At 42.8% G+C, this 19,282-nt stretch overlaps 2 protein-coding genes across 3 annotated transcripts in view; one reads left to right on the plus strand and one right to left on the minus strand.

The window, feature by feature from the left end:
* The window catches only part of PDE7A (phosphodiesterase 7A), a 130,321-nt gene that overhangs the window by 11,702 nt on the left and 99,337 nt on the right, over nt 1-19,282 (plus strand). The window lies entirely within an intron of this gene.
* LOC125632517 (large ribosomal subunit protein uL13-like) lies at nt 12,465-13,123 on the minus strand. Its single transcript, XM_048840810.2, has one exon. It carries the CDS (start codon nt 13,121-13,123, stop codon nt 12,506-12,508), a length of 618 nt encoding a protein of 205 aa, XP_048696767.1. The 3' UTR covers nt 12,465-12,505.

The following is a 19,282-nucleotide window of genomic DNA, read 5'->3' on the forward strand; positions in this document are numbered from 1 at the left end:
AGATACACGAATGATACATTCATACAAATAGGATGAACACACTCGGTAGATTATAAGCTTTGTAATGATACCTTACAAGAGATCTTTTGCACGAAGCGTATTCCAGTTACATCTTATTCACACTTATAAACATATTTCCATAAAACATATGGAGTGCAACGTCACAATCCATATTTTACAGATGAGGCTTGGGTCACAAAGAGATTAAGGGCTTTAAGGGTTTAGCCTTTGTTTTTTGAAATGCTGAATACTGTTTGTCCTTGATCTGCACTTACAGTTAACCCATATTCAAGAGCATTACATCTGCACTCATTGTTGAGATTGGGAAACTTGTAGTCTATGCAAGGCTTGAGTGAATTTTGCAAAATCATACAGGAAGCCTACGTCAGAGCCAGGAAATTGAACCCAAACTTCTCAAATTCCAGTCCAGAATTATGCACAAAAATCCTTATAGCAGAATTTAGAAGTGTAGTTTATTAGACCAGGGGTCTCAAACACGAGGCCCGCGGAGTTATTTGCTGCAGCCTGCCAAGCTTCCCCCTCCCCCTGGAGTTATTTCCTGTAGCCGTCAAGCTCCCTTCACCTGCCGCCGCCCTTCCTCCTCCCAGTGCGCCACCTCCCTGCTCCTCTGCCTACCTCCAGGTGCTTCCCGCCGACAAACAGCTGTTTGGCGGTGCTTAGCGCTTTCCAGGAGGGAAGGGGGAGGAGCGGGGAGCTGCATTCTCAGGGGAGGAGGTGGAGAATAGGTGGGGCAGGGATTTGGGGAAGGGGTTGGAATAGGGACAGGGAGGGGGTGGAATTGGGGTGGGGACTTTGGGGAAGGGATTGGAATGGGGGCAGGGAAGGGGCGGGGCCTTATGGAAGGGGTGGAGTGGAGGTGGGGCTGGGGGCAGAGGTGGGGGCTTTTGTATCTTTATATGAAAAGGTATCAGTGATGCGGCCCTCGGGCCAATGTACTAGTCCTCATGTGGCCCTCGTGGTGGTTTGAGTTTGAGATCCCTGCATTAGACTGAAAACGTGAAGTTTTCAGTGTTGTTCTGCTTATGACAGTAATACCTTCGGTGCTTGCTTATATTGCTGTTAACTCAACAAACTTCCATGCCAAAGACAATGTTTGATATCAAAAAGTTAATTACAAAAGTATTGGAGTTATCATTTCAGATACATGATTCCTATCTGATACTTAATTGCATTATAAAATGTAGTAGATCTTAACTGCAGGAAACTTGCAGACCAACATTTTGGTTCATATCCGGTCCAAAAATTGCTTCTGTGGTTGCTGCTTCCTTTTTCAAGAGTATATTGATGTCTCTCCTGCAATCTTAGAATGACTCCAAAACTGACCCTCCCCCTCTTTTGAGCGTGAGACACACACACACACACACATGCAACTGCCATTGCACATATGGCAATCTAGCTTATGGAAATGAGATCAGGAAGAGGATGATATAACTAATCAGACTCAGGTCCCCTCTTTGTACTAATGAAAAAGAAGAGTCTTACCTGACTCTTTTTAGTTATCCAAAAAGGAAGTTTACAGGGGCCACAGCCTGAAATAGGTTCTCCCTGGCTAAGCTCCAGATAACTACCTGTTACAGTCAGAAAGATGGTCACGTAGACCACAGAATTATATTTCTACTCCTTTTCCCACCAAAAATGATTTGTGGGGGGAGGGAGGAAACTTCCTCTCCACCCATAGAATTCCCCTTCTTGCAGACCAAGCTGGGGGAACTCCACTGCCAAAAGCTGAAACCTAATTGCAAAGAGTAAAAAATTCATACCCCACTTAAGATCAAGGAGGGAGAAGAACGCAAAGAAGCTGCTCCAACACTAAGAGGAAGGAAACCAGATTGGTTAGGGTAGACTCTTACAGATGAGAAGTTGGGTGGTGACTCTGTTCCTGTAGAAGAAGCTCATGTGTATGCAATCTCCTTCCCAAGAAGTTTTGGGAACAATTTATCCTTTCTTCAGAATAGAACACAATAAGAAGATAGCTAGATATAAACAAATTACTTCTCAAAGATTTCCCCTATATTTAATATGCAGAATAACTTTACTCATTTTGTAATTGTTAAATTACAAAGTTTTTTACTTAGTGTATACTTTACAGTGTTTGCAGTCTGGGCAAGGACCGTGATTTTCATGATGACAGTGGTACTGTTTCGAGTTGTTTCTGGCTTTAGGCATGCAGCTAGATAAATTCTAGATCGTATTGTTAGGCTTGAAGGCATGAGGGTAGAGATTTCAAGCTTGTCATGTGCAAACTATTGTTTCCTTTGTTTTTTAGGTCACTGCACTGTGCTGATGGATGAGGTTATCAACATTTGGGAGGGCATGATGTTAACATCTTTTAAAATTAGCCCCGGTGCAGGAATCTTGTCAACTATTACCTTGTCTTAACTCCATTTTTGGGTCGGATGAGAGGTTTGCAGCAGAGCAACTTTCACAATATCAAGACACCTTAGATTTCCTGGAGCAACGTCACTAGAGTTCCATGTCTGATTATGGTATGAATAGTGCAGTGATCACACTAGTTTAGCTCTTTCTAGTGTGGACAAAAATCTAGTATCCATGCAGGCTGTTCTGCATTCCTAGTTTTTGAAACTGTGAACTCTGGGGTATTGTTGACATCTACGAGCCCTTGTAATGACAGACAGTTTTCCTTAGGTGGTTTGGGTCTTGTTTGTCAGGACAGATCTAGAGGGTAGTTTTGATCAATTTTTCATTTATACCAAGAGTGCTGTCCTGTAGAATACTGCAAAGTTCTGTACTGGCACTCCTGTTCAACTTGTGTTACAGAGCCATTGGAGAGATAGTAGGACCTTGTGGCTTAAGCTACACTACTTTCAGTGTGATGAATGACAGTATCATTTTTCACTGGGCCTAGACCAGTGGTGGGCAACCTGCGGCCCGCCAGGCCAATACGCTGGCAGGCCGTGAGACAGTTTGTTTACATTGACTGTCTGCAGGCACAGCCGTCCGCAGCTCCCATTGGCTGGGAACGGTGAACCGTGGCCACTGGGAGCTGCGGGCAGCTGTGCCTGTGGATGGTCATTGTAAACAAACTGTCCTGCAGCCTGCCAGCAGATTATCCTGATGGGCTGCAGGTTGCCCACCACTGGCCTAGTCAGTGTATTTAATCAATTTTCCTGAACAGAGACAGCAGTTTGGACTGAAGCTCAACCTGTTTTATCTGGACTATCAGTTGGATTTGGAAGTGCAGGGGAAGCACCAGTAGAAGTAGTCAAATTTATATCTGTTTCCTGAACTGAAGGAGATACTAGCAAAGTTACTCTTGGGGGAATTCTGTCACCTGTGCATGTGCAGAATTCGCATCCCCTGCAGATTTTTTTCTCTGCAGAAAATACATTCTGCCAGCAAGGCACTGCAGTTATGCCTTTTGCCCACCAGGGGCTGCTATGATGCCAGAACAGAGGGCAGCTGGTTCATGGGTCATAGCAGTCAGCAGCTGATAGGGAGGAAGAGAGGCTGCATTCCTCACAGTGCCCTTCCCATGTGTCTGGCCAGGTGAGGAGGCACTGGATACCATGGGGACAGATAGAGCTGGCTGCACTGAGTTACTGGGGAGTCACATAGACTGGGATTCAGAAAGGCTAGTGGGGGGGACTGACTGGGGTGGGGGCTGAATGGGCGTGCAGGGCCATATGGGGACAGGAGATGGCTGAGTGTGGGTGCAAGGACAATGGGGGTGGAGGTGCATGGGTGCTGGGGGTGACTGGGGGTACAGGGACACATGAGGATGGGGAAGGGTGGTGCATGGGGACAGGGGGAAGGTGGGGTGCAGGGACACGGGGACAGGGGTAGATGTGCCTGACTGAATAGGAGAGTCTAGGTTTGCATGGGGGAGACTCTCCAAATCCCTAACAGTCATGTGTCTTCTCCCCCCCCCCCCGCCCTCCCAAAAAAGCCCTGTTCCATACTTCTCACACAAACACCCAACAACCCTCTACGTTCACTACCAGGCTCCTTCCCAGCAATTACTTCCCTTTTCCTCAGCTCCTCTGTTACCCCTGACTCCCTCAAGCTTCTGCCCTGCTTCTGAGGGGTGTGGGAAACATGTTTCTGTATTGTAGTTTACATAACAATGGCCCTACTGGGTCAGACCAAAGGTCCATTTAGCCCCATATCCTGTTTTCTGACAGTGGCCAGTGCCAGGTGCCCCAGAGGGAATGAATAGAACAGGTAATCATCAAGTGATCCATCCCCTGTTGTTCATTCCCAGCTTCTGGCAAACAGAGGCCAGGGACATCATTCCTGCCCATCCTGGCTAATAGCCATTGATGGACTTATCGTCCATGAATTTATCTAGTTCTTTTTTGAACCCTGTTACGGTCTTGGTCTTCACAACACCCTCTGGCAAGGAGTTCCACAGGTTGACTGTGCAGTGTGTGAAGAAATACTTCCTTTTATTTGTTTTAAATCTGCTGCCTATTAATTTCATTTGGTGACCCCTAGTTCTTGTGTTATGAGAAGTAGTAAACAACACTTCCTTATCTACTTGTAGTAGATAGTTTATATGTATTATTACTTAAAGTTTTGTATTAATATGCCTAGTAAGGAATGTATTTGTCTAAAAGCATTTCCTGAATCTTTTTTGTTGTCTGTATTGTTACAGACATACTTGTTAACGGGTGTTTTGAAATAAATTACCAAAATAAATGAAATTGGCATGATTATATAGTGTTTTTGACAAAATATGTAGAATTTTGTAGAATTTTTAATTTTTTGGCACACAATTTCCCCAGGAGTACAAAGTGTACTTAGGTTTGTGTGTTGGGTCGTCTTGGATATTGAGATGTACAGGCAGTCCACATAACAGGAGTGCCCAACAGCTTTATTCCTCATAAGAACGGCCACACTGGGTCAGACCAAAGGTCCACCAAGCCCAGTATCCTGTCCTCTGACAGTGGCTACTGTCAGGTGCCCCAAAGGGAATGAACAGACAGGTTATCATCAAAAAGAAAAGGAGTACTTGTGGCACCTTAGAGACTAACCAATTTATTTGAGCATAAGCTTTCGTGAGCTACAGCTCACTTCATCGGATGCATTCCATCAAGTGATCCATGCCCTGTTACCCAATCCCAGCTTCTGGCAAACAGAGGCTAGGGACACCATCCCTGCCCATTCTGGCTAATAGCCACCTGGCTATTTTCCATGAATCTGTTTAGCTCCCCTCTGAATCCTCATCTGTGTTCAATGATAAGGTTATAACTTTCTCTCTAGATGAGAGGGAGGAAAAATGGTCCCGTGGTTAGGACACTATCCTAGGGCTTGGATGATAGGGTTCAATTCCTTGCCCTGCCCCAGATTTCTGTGTAACCTTGGGCAAATCACTTAGGCTATGTCTACACTGCAGACCTTATAGCGACACAGCTCTACTGCAGCAGCTGTGCCTCTGTAAGGTCTCCCATGTAGCCACTCTATGCTGGCAGAAGAGAGCTTTCTTGTTGGCATAATTAAACCACCCCTAATGAGCAGCAGTAGCTATATCGTTGGGAGAGCGTCTCCCAGTGACATAGTACTGTCCACACCAGTACTTTTGTTGGTTGGGGGTGTTTGGTTTTTTTCCACACCTCTGACTAACAAAAGTTGGGCCAACAAAAATGCCAGTGTAGACAAAGTCTTTGCCTCTCTGTGCCTTAGTTCCCCATCTATAAAGTGAGGATAATACTTGCCTACCTCACAGGGGTGTTGTGAGCATAAATACATAAAAGATTGTGAAGTGCTTTGAGATCTACTGATGAAAAAGGGCTATGAGAGCTGGTATTATATGATTTATTATGATCACTACTGTTGTTCACACCTCTGTCACATCAGAATAGATTATTGTAATGAATTCTGCTCTGTACGATAACTGAAGACCAGAAATTCCAGTCAGCAGAGAGTGCAGTTACCAGCTCCTTTAATAGTGTCTTGCAAGGATCACATTGCACCTGTGCTCATTGATTTGAATAGTTTTCCAGGTGCATTTGAAGTGTTGGTTTTAGCTTACAGAGGCTAAGATGTTTGGGCTCTAGCAGCCTTGTTGCTCACTCTCTTCTTGCAGTACTATGACAATTTGAGATCACTAAAGCTCTCAAGCTAAAAGCTTACACATGAAGGGAGCTTGTGTGGTTTTTTAATGATGTGGCCCTTGATTCAAATTTATTTTCATCTTATCAAAACTAGTTTGAGCCAAGAGGTCTTCATTTGTGTTCATTTGCCTATCCGCTGAGTAAAGCAGAGGTCTTGTGAAAATAGTATGTGATCATGTAATAAAAAACGGTCATAATGCCGAATTTCTTAGTTCTGACTTAAAATGTAAGCACACAAGGAAGCTGAATTAAGGTTGCATGACATTTCGCAATGTCTGAGTGTTTGTTTGAATTTATACCCATAACATTCTTTTAACATAGTCTTTGAATGTAATATGGCATGAAGAAGTAAAAGGCCAACACAAACATTCTGTTTCTTGTCCTATCTTTGGTGCAAAATGTCACTGTGCTCAGATGTTTGTTGAGAGCTCCAGCTCTTTATTAATTTTCTCTAAATGATTTCAAAGGTTAAATAAATATCAGAATTCTGAAATGAGTGTATGTTACTGAAAAAATCCCTCGGCTCCTTAAACTGAGGTAAAACTCACAATTCAGTATCATTTTGAGACCCCGTAACAACCAGGTTTTGTTCCTTCTCCACAGTGATGTTTTCCAGTGGAATGGTATGCTGCTTCTTCCACTACATAAATGATGTTCAGGCTATGATTGTCTATTCTTGCTCTTCTTTCTCATTCTCTTGCTGTGGTTACCACTGCTTATCTTTCCAATCACTTATTTTTCCCCAAGAAGAAGCAGTAATGTATGAGCTAATTTTTTTCTTTTGTTCTGAAAAACCAACTTATATTTCAGACCAGAGCAATCACATGTTCATATTCTGTTTCTACCTTATGTCTCTTTTCAGTTTTCTTAATTTTTTCTTCTTATGCTCCTTCCCACCCTTCCTTCTTGCTTGATTGTCTGTTATGTAACTCCATTTTACTGATTTCTTTTATTCTTTGTATTCTGTGAGCTGCTAAATGTAACTTGTCAAAATCGTGAGCACAACTGAGCAATGTAGGAGTGAGGTGTGGAAAACTGCTTTGGGTGGGGGTGGGAATGGGAATCATCACAGGAGAGTTGGAACATGTAGGGATGGAGGGGCATGCATGGACTATGGTATGTAGGAAAGTCGGGGTAGCTGAGACAAAAAATACCAGCACAACTGAGTTTGTTACTCGGCAGGTCACAAACTAAAAAAAAAATTTTTAATAAAAAAAATTATACTGGACAGGTACATCTGTTAATTTTGAGCCATAAACAGGGTGTCATCTTAACTCAGAATTTTTTTAAAGATGATTTTTATTTTCTCTTGCAATGTTCCTTGATAATTTGTTTCCAGTTACAGCTTGTTTATAGTATAGGTTTCAGTGAGCTGATATTTAAGAATCTGTAACGGAACACTCCAATTTCTTTACTTCACGAGAGATTTTTTCCCCCACAAGAAACAAAGTGATGGCATTTTGATTGGAGCCCTAATTGATTGTGATGCTACAGAAGTTATCCTGTTGTAGAGTTGCTGAATGTCTCCACACACGTATGCTCTTTGCTATAAGGTTGTTACACTGTTGGACTTCCAATGTTTACACTGAGGTGGAAGCTAAAAGATGTTTAAATTAGATTTTCTGTTGGGCATTCTTTGGAAGACCATAGAATAGATTAAGTAGAGAAAGGAAAAATTAGTGGTACTCTCCCTAGGTTGGCCCATGATGTCACTTATAAGAACCGCCATACCGAGTCGGACCAGTGGTCCATCTAGCCCAGTATTCTGTCTTCCAACAGGTTTCAGCGTAACAGCCGTGTTAGTTTGTATTTGCAAAAAGAAAAGGAGTACTTGTGGCACCTTAGAGACTAACCAATTTATTTGAGCATAAGCATTGACGGTAATGTAGAAAGTGGTGTTGGAGAGCTGCCGAGCAGCCTCTTGTTCATATTCTGACCTATTCATGATGACAACAGCACCTCCTTTGTCAGCCTTTTTGATTATGATGTCAGAGTTGTTTCTGAGGCTGTGGATGGCATTGTGTTCTGCACGGCTGAGGTTGTGGGGCAAGTGATGCTGCTTTTCCACTTTTTCAGCCCGTGCTATTCAGGGGACACGATCACAGGGTCTAATAACATCAGCCACACTATCAGAGGCTCATTCACCTGCGCATCTACCAATGTGATATATGCCATCATGTGCCAGCAATGCCCCTCTGCCATGTACATTGGTCAAACTGGACAGTCTCTACGTAAAAGAATAAATGGACACAAATCAGATGTCAAGAATTATAACATTCATAAACCAGTTGGAGAACACTTCAATCTCTCTGGTCACGCGATTACAGACATGAAAGTTGCGATATTACAACAGAAAAACTTCAAATCCAGATTCCAGTGAGAGACTGCTGAATTGGAATTCATTTGCAAATTGGATACAATTAACTTAGGTTTGAATAGAGACTGGGAGTGGCTAAGTCATTATGCAAGGTAACCTATTTCCCCTTGTTTTTTCTACCCCCCCCCCAGACGTTCTTGTTAAACCTGGATTTGTGCTGGAAATGGCCCACCTTGATCATCATACACATTGTAAGGAGAGTCATCACTTTAGATAAGCTATTACCAACAGGAGAGTGGGGTGGGGGAGAGAGAACCTTTTTGTAGTGATAATCACCCATTTTTTCATGGTTTGTGTGTATAAAAACGTCTTCTGTACTTTCCACAGTATGCATCCGATGAAGTGAGCTGTAGCTCACGAAAGCTTATGCTCAAATAAATTGGTTAGTCTCTAAGGTGCCGCAAGTACTCCTTTTCTTTTTGTCTTCCAACAGTGGCCAGTGCCAGGTGCCCCAGAGGGAATGAACAGAACAGGTAATCATCAAGTGATCCATTCCTACTTCTGGCAAGCAGAGGCTAGGGACACTTCAGAGCATAGTTTTGCATCCCTAATAGCCATTGATGGACCTATCCTCCATGAACTTATCTAGTTCTTTTTTGAACCCTGTTATAGTCTTGGCCTTCACAACATCCTCTGGCAAAGAGTTCCACAGGTTAAATGTGAATTGTGTGAAGAAATACTTCTTCACGCATAGCTCTTGTGTTATGAGAAAGGAAATAACACTTCCTTATTTACTTTCTCCAAACTGGTCATGATTTTATAGACTTCTGTCAGATCCCTCCATTAGTTGTATCTTTTTCAAGCTGAAAAGTCCTAGTCTTATTAATCTCTCTTCATATGGAAGCTGTTCCATACCCCTAATAATGTTTGTTACCCTTTTCTGTACTTTTTCCAATTCTTCTTCTTCTTCTTACTTCTTTCCTTTATGCCACTTTTCCTGGTGAGGGTCTCAGCAGCAGCACGAAGAGTTGGGAGAACCAGATCTCCCTTTCCTCTGCAACAGATTCCATCTCCTCCTGGGGGATTCCCAAACATTCCCAGGCCAGCCGGGAGATACCTCTACAGCTTCTCCTGGGTCAGCCTTGAGGCCTCCTCCCAGTGAGATATGCCTGGTAGAGTTTCAAAGGAAGCCTCCCGGGGGAATCTTTTATCAGGTGCTCAAACCGCCTCAATTCCAGGACATCTGCTTTTTTTTTTTTATGTGGGGCAACTACATCTGCACACAGTATTCAACATGTGGGGGCACCATGGATTTATATAGAAGCAATATGATATTTTCTATCTTACCACCTCTCCCTTTCCTAATAATTCCCAACATTCTGTTAACTTTTTTGACTGCTGCTGCTATACATTGGATGGATGTTTTTAGAGAGCTATCCACGAAGACTACAAGACCTCTTTCTTGAGTGGTAACAGCCAATTTAGACCCCATAATTTTATATGTATAGTTAGGATTATGTTTTCCAACTCTGCATTTATCAAATAAATAATTATATTTAAATAGGGTCAGGATCATGGTATTGAAAGGAATCCACAGGGTAAGATTGGTATTCTGTCTGGGTCTGTGGTAAACAGTATATATTTAACTAATACATTGCTTCTTCTTTTCTGATAACAGTGCATTTGCTGTTTAGTTTTTTGAAGGCTTCTTTTGCTTTTCGTGTGCACAAAGTCTGTTGTGTGTCAGTATTTTTCTATAAGCCCTCCACCACATTTTAATTCCACCTTTATTTTTGCTTTAGTTTAGTGATATCCTAAGTTTTTCATACTTTCATATCTATTATATCATTTAACCTTTCTCTGCTTCTTTATTTGCTATTAATGTTGAATAACCTTACAGTAAACTCATCAACCCACTCCTTGGTTTTTTTGTTGTGTGTTTTGGTTGTTTTTTGTTTTGGCAAAAAACTTGTCAGAGATCTCATCCACCGTGTGTTGTGGATTGAAAATATAACACGTTCTCAGGCTGTGATATTTCTTACGTCTAGACCAGGGATCGGCAACCTTTGGCTTGCAGCCCGCCAGGGTAAGCCCCCTGGCGGGCTGGGCCAGTTTGTTTACCTGCCGCGTCTGCAGGTTCAGCCAATCGCCGCTCACACTGGCCGTGGTTCGTCGCTCCAGGCCAATGGGGGCTACTGGAAGCGGCGGGGCTTTCCGCAGCCCCCATTGGCCTGGAGCGGCGAATCTCCTGAGGACAGATTCAGATCTCTTCAGTCAATGGCAAATGACCTAAAATTGAATGCAACAATGTGTACATGTCTGGGACTTAGGCCATTTATTTAAATATTTTGGGATGTTTTCTACACTTTCCAATGTATTGATTTCAATTACAACACAGAATACAAAGTGCATAGTACTCACTTTACATTTATTTTTTATTAGAAGTATTTGCACTGTAAAAAACCAAAAGAAATAGTATTTTTCAATTCACCTAATACAAGTACTGTAGTGCAATCTCTTTATCATGAAAGTTGAACTTACAAATGTAGAATTATGTACAAAAAACCTCTGCATTCAAAAAATAAAACAATGTAAAACTTTAGAGCCTGCAAGTCCACTCAGTCCTACTTCTTGTTCAGCCAATCACTCAGACAAACAAGTTTGTTTACATTTGCAGAAGATAATGCTGTCTGCTTCAGGTGACACCGTAAACAAGAAAGTGAGAACAGGCTTTTGCATGGCACTGTTGTAGCTGGCATTACAAGATATTTACGTGCCAGATGCGCTAAAGATTCATGTGTCTCTTCATGCTTCAGCCACCATTCCAGAAGACATGCATCCATGCTAATGATGGGTTCTGCTCGATAACGATCCAAAGCAGAGGGGGGCTGTCAGGGAGGGCCAGTGTTAGACTCGCTGGGGCCCAGAGAAGAAAGCTGAAGCCCAACCACATGGAGCTGAAGTCCAGGGCCCTGAGCCCCGCCACCCAAGGCTGAAACCGAACTTAGCTTTGTGGGGGCCCCTGTGGCATGGGGCCTCAGACAGTTGCCCTGCTTGCTACTCCTTAATGCTGGCTCCGGCTTTTATATGCAGAAAACCAGTTGTTGTGGCACAGGTGGGCCATGGAGTTTTCATAGCATGGGGGCAGAGGGCTTGGAAAGAAAAAGGTTGAGAACCCCTGTTCTAGAGTGTAAGTCTCTGAGCATTTAGCCACTAGTGCCATGAGGCGATGTGCCTCAATTTCCCCTTCCACACAGCATGTTAGATGTGTAATGTCTTTTCTCCTGTGTACTCCAAGGCTAGTTACAGGCACTAACTGAAAAACATTAGTATCACAAGGCCTTTTAACATGAAGTGTGTTGTCCTGTAATGAAATAGTATAACCATAAAGGCTTTTAGCACATAATGAGTTCTTATGTATCACTCTCAACATGTTCAAGGGTTTTTCCAAAAGATCATGCATCTTGTACATTTTTATAGTTTTTGGTATCCGCAACAAACTAGTCACAAGAGTTAACATTAGCATAAATAGTAACATAAAAGCAATTACAAGTGTACCTTTACAATCATTTTTTGTCATGCCTTTGACTCAATACCATTGGGGTTTTGGCATTTTAGGGTTAACCTGTGGCTTCCATTTTGCAGGGTAAAATTTTTCTCTTCCTTCCTGTTCGGTAGGGTCAAATTCTGAGCTCACTTGCTTGACAGAATCCATTGGCTAGTTAGGTGCGTCCTCCCTGCTGACAGCTACGGGCAAGTCTTTCTCTCCCCTGTCAAGTAATTTGCATCAACACAGACACTAGCTTGCTTACCAGTTTTCAGATTCTTAACCATTTCCAATTCCAAGGCTGGACTCTGTCTTAAAGAGATAACATTCATTTTTACTAGCATGTTAGACTCAAGGTTTTTTTGTCCTTCCATTACCAACCTCTGCTTCCATATGGAATCAGATGTCAAGTGCACTAAGACTACAAGACATATCCAAAATGTCTAGAGATGGAAGTATGCCTGCCATCCCCTGTGTTCTCGAGAGATTAATTGCACAACTGTCCTTTTTTGAAGTGGAGGGGCTGGTTTTATTGAGGTTCAAGGCTCAGACCAAGATGCCGTATTGCTTCAGCACGTCAGTGTATCTGGCGATCTGGCCTTCCACGTTCTTCTCTGCCTGCTTCTGCAGTTTCATCAGCTGCTGCTTCTTGTTGTAATGCAGCTTGGCTTTCTCCTTGTGTTTCTCCGTGAGGGTCGAGGTGATGGCTTGGTACTTCCAGCCAACGTCATGGGCCAGGCGCCACAGGAAGGTGAACTTGCGTGTCGGCTTCAGGCGTACGACTTTCAGAGCAGCGGGTACCACCATCCATTTCCTCTTGTCATATGGGGGTGGAATCCCATCAAAGACCTTCAGTCTCTCCCGGGCGACCTGGCCTTGCTTGGTCTTGTGGGGCAGCATCCCTCGGACCGTGTGCCAGAAGATGTGGCTGAGGGCGCGGAAGTGGTAGGGCCCGCAGGACGGGTTGGTGTTCATGCATTTGCGGAGAAAGGCCAGGTACTTCAGTTTGTTGCAGTAGAAGTTCCAAGAGATGTTGATCCCCTCGCATCTCACCACCACCACCACCACCTTGCGCCCCAGCAGGACCTGCTTGGCCACCATGGCTGCCAGGTGCCCCAAAAGATGGCCGCGTCCATCGATGACCAGAACCTTGAACTCTGCCATGCTCGTGGCAGATTCAGCTACCCTCTGAACCTGAGACACAGACTGTTCACTTAGAGAATACATTTATGTTCCAATAACATTGTCTCCCCAACAAGCTGGTCAAGCTTATAGGGCTGTTCAAATTCCCTAACAATTTTCATTCCATCTAAAACCTTTTTAAAGCTATCCATACTGGGTCTTTCTAAAGCTGAGTCAGTGGATCCATTTTCAACAGAAAAATTCTGGCTGTTAGGAACTGAAACAAATCTCTCATAAAATAAACTGTTGCCTTCTATGGACAGAAAATCATCTTTATCTACCTCAATTCACTTTCACACCCTTCAGTTACAGCAAATTGCTTGCAAAAACTGCCATGAGGTTTCTTCTCTTAGGAGCTTCTTTAAGCAACAATTCACCTTTATCTTGCTCCACAGAAGCGTTGCTCTGCTGAGCCACCACCAACTCCTGAGTTTCACTTACACCCAGAATCCTCTCTGGCCCATTAGGAGGATTTTTACACAACCTTCTTTCAGGTAAGCTGCTAGTGGTAATGCCCACAAGGTATTTAGCCTGCACATCTTGGAGGGACTATTCAAGTTAAGTAGCCCATCAAAAGAACACTTACAATGGAAGATGCCCATCTACACTGAATGGACTTTCCTGTGAAAGTTCCATCTGAAATATAGGTAATGGCCTCTGTTATGACTAAGCAAAATCATGCATGGACATGTGACTTACCCATGTGACTCCAAACACCATCTTGTTCCCTGTAATTTTCCACTAGCTGTGCTGAGAGCTTTGTTTGAAACAATGGATTTCCCTTTGTGTGGCAGAAGCTATAAAAGGCCCTGGAAACATCTCCAATTTGCCTCTTTCCTGCTCAAATATCTGGATAATGAACTTATACCATAGGGAGCATTCTAACAAAGGGACTGAAGACCTAGAAGCAACCAGAGACTTAACAAGCCAGCAGTTTATTCCATCACTACTACAAGTCTGAACCAAGAACTTTGCAATTGTTGTATGTATTTGATTTCTTTAACCAATTTTAACTCTCTCCTTTCTTTTTATAAATAAACCTTTAGATTTTAGATACTAAAGGACTGGCAATAGTGTGATTATTGGGCAAGATCTGAGTTATATATTGACCTGGGTGTGTGGCTGGTCCTTTGGGATCAGAAGAACCTTTTTATTTGATGAATTTGGTTTTAAAGAATCACCCATCTGTAAGTCTAGTGTTTTTGGTGGTGATACAAGGACTGGAATACCTAAGGAAACTGCTTACCTGAGTTCTTGTTAGCAATTGTGGTGAAACCATTTTTTTTTTTTGTAGCTGGTTTGATATATCTTATGGGAGAATAATGACTAGTTTTGGGGTGTGTCTGCCCTATTTCTTAGCAGTTTGTCCTGAATTTGGTATTCTCAGTTGTGACCCATGGAGGCATGGTGACAGACATGTTCACTCCAAAGCACGACACAAAATGCACAAATATCTGCTTCACAGGAGCATGAATCTGGGGTCACCACCAGTTTTTTTTGTTCAATTTTTTGTCTTTTTTTTTGGTGGTCTTAAGGACTTCTATGTGCCTTCCCACCAGTTCTTTTGATCCTTGGGATATCAAAAATCAGACAGGACAAGGCTGTGGTCATCGTGATAACCACTTCATGGCTAAGACACTTTTGGACCTATTGCAGATGTCCAATTAGCCTCCTGTACACCTCCCAATCTGCCTGGACATAAGATCTCAGAACTGTGGTCAGATACTGCACTCAGACCCCATAGTCATCACACTTGAAGGCCTGGATGTTGGCTGGTTGAGCATTACTGATGGAGTGCTCCTTACAGGTTCAGGAAGTTCTACCAGCAGAAAACCTTCCATCAGGATGACTTACTCCCTGAAATGGAAAAGATGGGGAGCCCAAAGCAATATGGACCCAGTAGTAGTCCCAATACCAAGGATCCTTGACACTATGTTGCTCCTGAATCAGGCAGGACTGGTATTTAATTCTCTCAAGGTCCGCCTGGCAGCAATATTGGCATGTCATGCTCTGGTATTTTTTCTCTTATCTGATGGTATGGAAAATTCCTCAAAAAACCTCCTTCATAGTTATCTTCTGGTTAGGGGTCTGACCCACAAGTGGGATCTCAACAGCCTCCTCCTAAAACTTGTGGAATCACTTCTTTTGAATCACTGTTGGAGTGCTCATTAGACCCCTTTTGTCATCAAGATAGTCTTCCTGGTTGCCATCACCTCAGCACAGAGAGTCAGTGTGTGCCAAGACTGCCTTACATATCCTACCTAAGGGATAAGATGGTGTTGAGACTACATCCGAAGTTCAGCCTGAAGATGGTCTTGGACTTCCATTTTAATTAATCATTTTGCCAGTCTTCTCGAAGTCATGCACTATGCTGGAAGAGCAAAAACTGTACTTTGGACAAGCCTAGAGCTTTGTTCTAATACCTTATTAAGGCTAGGCCTTTCCAGCTGTCCCCTTGCTTCTTTGTGGCCATTTTCCTGCTCATCTAAAAGCCAAGCCATCTTGGCTTTTACAGTGAATCTCCAAGTGAATAACATGGTGCGTTTCCACTTGCTATCACCTGGCTGGTGAACGTCTTCCTCCAAACATCAAGAAATGCTCTATCAGGGTGTAGGCAGCATCTTCTACCTGCTTCAGGAACATTTCAATCTGAGATCTGCAATTTGGAGCAACCCACTGACATTTGTCAAACATGTCCTTGACATAATGGCAGCCAGGTCAGATGTCAATGTCAGGAAAAACAGCATTGCATTAATTTTTTTGACTGATACAGCTGAAACTCTACACTCCCACCATTCAGCCAAGGAGAATCCTGTTTGCCAGTCCACTAGAGTGGGACCCAATTCTGACACACATTTGAAGAAAGATCAGTTACCCTAAAGTAACTGTGTTTCTTCAAGATGTTGGTGTGGATCCCACATCCTGCCCTCCATCCCTGCGTTCTGGAGTCTCAGCCAGCCTGGCTTTGAATTGTTGCATACAACCCATCATTTATACCCTTGTATTGGAACATGAAGATTCACGGAGCACATGCATAGTCATAATGGACATGTGTTTATCCAAATAAACAAAAGCCCTCCAGCCTCATATGCATAGGGTGCCTGTTTATCTGTAGTGGGATCCACAAAGACTGCAACATCTCAAAGAACCACACTTAAGTTAGGCTAAAGAACCTAAGCATTTTTATTACTGGACATATTTCAAACTCACCTTTCAGATTGAAATTTTCCAGATCTGGTCTCAGAGTGAATTTAAAAAAAAAATTAGCAAAAATGAGTCTGCAGTTTGGGTGTGGTGAATCCTAGTCAAGCACTCCATTGTGACCACTCAGAAGCATCTGGATCAGCAGGTGTTTTTAAGATTCCCCGAATCTTCAACATTGCAGCCGTGTTTCCTCCCTTGGCCTCTCTGGCATGCTTCTTAGAGCACTGACTCTGTTTGCTAGCCCTTCACAGAAACTGAGTCCCTCAACTCACCTAATTTAGGCCCCAAGGACCAGTGCTGACTTCCCCAAGATACCTCAGTAATCTAAACGTGCCCTATCCTAGAATCTCAGATGAGATCTTCTGGATTACAGTTAAACTTTTTCGGGAGACACGTGACAGTTGTGAAGAACTACTCCTGGGGGAAATTCACACATGCAGAATTCATGTGCCCCAAAGAGTCTCACCCCCCCCGCCACCACAGAAAATGGATTCTGCTGGAGAGGTGCTGCAGTTATACCTTTCACCCACCCGGGGGCTGCTGTGGCATCAGAACAGAGGGCAATCAGCTTATGGGCCAGAGCAGTCAGCCACAGATAGGGAGTGGGCACCCTGCCCGTGAGTCCAGGTACAGCCACATGGGATATGTGGGGGATGGACAGTGCAGAGTATGCGGGGCTGCTGGGGATCACATAGACTGGGGTTCAGAAAGACTAGTGGTGGGAGTAGGGGCAGCCTGCCAGGAGCTAGTGGGGTGACAGTATTGAGCCAGGGGCTGAATGGAAGTGTGGGTTCAGGGCCACATGGGGATTGGGGGGTGGCGGCTGAGTGAGGGTACAGGGACACATGGGGATGGGACAGAAGTGCCTGACTGGGAGAGGCTAGGGGTTAGCAGGGTCTGCAGGGGGAGGCTCCCTAACTATCCCCTTCATCCACCCCCACCCCCTCTTCCATACTTCTCCCACCCACACCCAACAACCCTCCATGTTCACTTCCAGTCTCCCTCCCAGCATTTACTTCCTTCTTCCTCAGCTCCTCCATTACCCGACTCCCCCAAGCTTTTGCACTGCTTCTGAGGGGTGTGGGAAATACGTTTCTGTATTGTAGTTTAAATGCATTATTACTCAGAGCTCTGTTTTAATATGCCTAGTAAGGAATCTATTTGTCAAAAAACATCTCCTGAATCTTTTTTTGTTGTCTGTATTGTTACAGACATACTTGCTGACTGTATTTTTGAAATAAATTACCAAAATAATTGAAACTGGCTTGATTATATTGTTACCTTGGCAAATAAAATTTCTGCAAAATTTTACATACTCCCCCAGAAATAAAGAATATAATACACAGAAGCATAGCACAGATTCCAACACCATTGTTCTTTTATGCTTAACAGATAGATAGAGCACAAACATACAGATCATCAAGAACACAAACATCCTTTCCCCCTCCCTAGCTCATACATACAAAGGTTTTCCATGATACTGTGAAGTTACCATGAAATTGCTGTATCAGCCAGAATTAATAATACAGATCCAGATTAATACAGATACTTCACAAATCGTCGTGGGGGGCGAGTGCTCTCTTGCCACAATAAGAACCTGGGACACATCTTTCAGGGAAGATGTTTACCTTACTGAATATTACTTCTACAGCACTCCTAGATATATTATTATTTGAGGTAGCTTTCTTGGACACTGCATTGCATTCAACAATCTGAAAGGATGGGAGTAAAGATCACACTAATCTCCACACCATACTTTAACACCATATTGGCCTGGATCTCCATAATTCCTATACTAATACGTTGGAGCAAATAAAGGTCTCGGGATGAATTCAGGTCATCTCAGTATTCTTGGTCTTAAGACTATCAGAAAGACTTCTCAAGTTCTTTATTTAAAAATGCAGAAACTCACATTTTATTGACCAGAGCACAGTTAATCTACTAATGCTTTGGATCCTTGTTTCTTTCTCAAATTAAACTGAAGCACTGAAGGCTGGGTTGTTGTAAATCTGAATAACTAACTGAAATACATGATATTCCTATGAAGTGAAACATATTGCATACTAGGTGACTGACTTAAGCATATTTATTCTTCAAATACTAAAGAGCTCACCTCTCTAAAATCAATAGTTTACAGTTAAATAAGTAAAAAACAAGAACACAGAATTCCATGTTAACTAGTTAAATCTACAGTTCTTTTGTTTGGCCAGTATGCTTACCAATTTTGTTTTTGCCACACTTCAAAGAAAACAGTTTGTGCTAAAAATTAGGGCTGTCAAGTGATAAAAAAAATTAATTGCGATTAATCGAGGTGTTAAACAATAACAGAATACCATTTATTTAAATATTTTTGTATATTTGCTACATTTTCAAATATATTCATTTAATTACAACACAGTAAGAATACAAAGTACTAACTTTATATTTATTTTTATTACAAATATTTGCACTGTAAAAAACAAATAGTAAGTTTTAATTCCCTAATACAGGTACTGTAGTGCAATCTCTTTATGATGAAAGTTGAACTTACAAATGTAGAATTAAACAAAAAAACTGCATTCAGAAATAAAACAATATAAAACTTTAGAGCCTACAAGTCCACGCAGTCCTCCTACTTGTTCAGCCAATCGCTCAGACAAACAAGTTTGTTTACATTTGCAGGAGATAATGCTGCTTGCTTCTTGTTTACAGTGTCACCTGCAAGTGAGAACAGGTATTCGCATGGCATTGTAGTAGCCTGTGTCGCAAGATATTTATGTGCCAGATGCGCTAAAGATTCATATGTCCTTTCATGCTTCAGCCACCATTCTGTAGGACATGTGTCCATGCTGCTAGTGGGTTCTGCTCAATAATAATCCGAAGTAGTACAGCCTGACGCATGTTCGTTTTCGTCATCTGAGTCAAATGCCACCGCAGAAGGTTGAATTTCTTTTTTGT

Source organism: Caretta caretta, chromosome 2 (genome assembly GCF_965140235.1).
Source record: "Caretta caretta isolate rCarCar2 chromosome 2, rCarCar1.hap1, whole genome shotgun sequence".
NCBI lineage: Eukaryota > Metazoa > Chordata > Testudines > Cheloniidae > Caretta > Caretta caretta.

Excerpts from the sequence above, each read along its gene's own strand:
- LOC125632517 (XM_048840810.2), bottom strand. The coding sequence starts at position 13,123 with ATGGCAGAGTTCAAGGTTCTGGTCATCGATGGACGCGGCCATCTTTTG.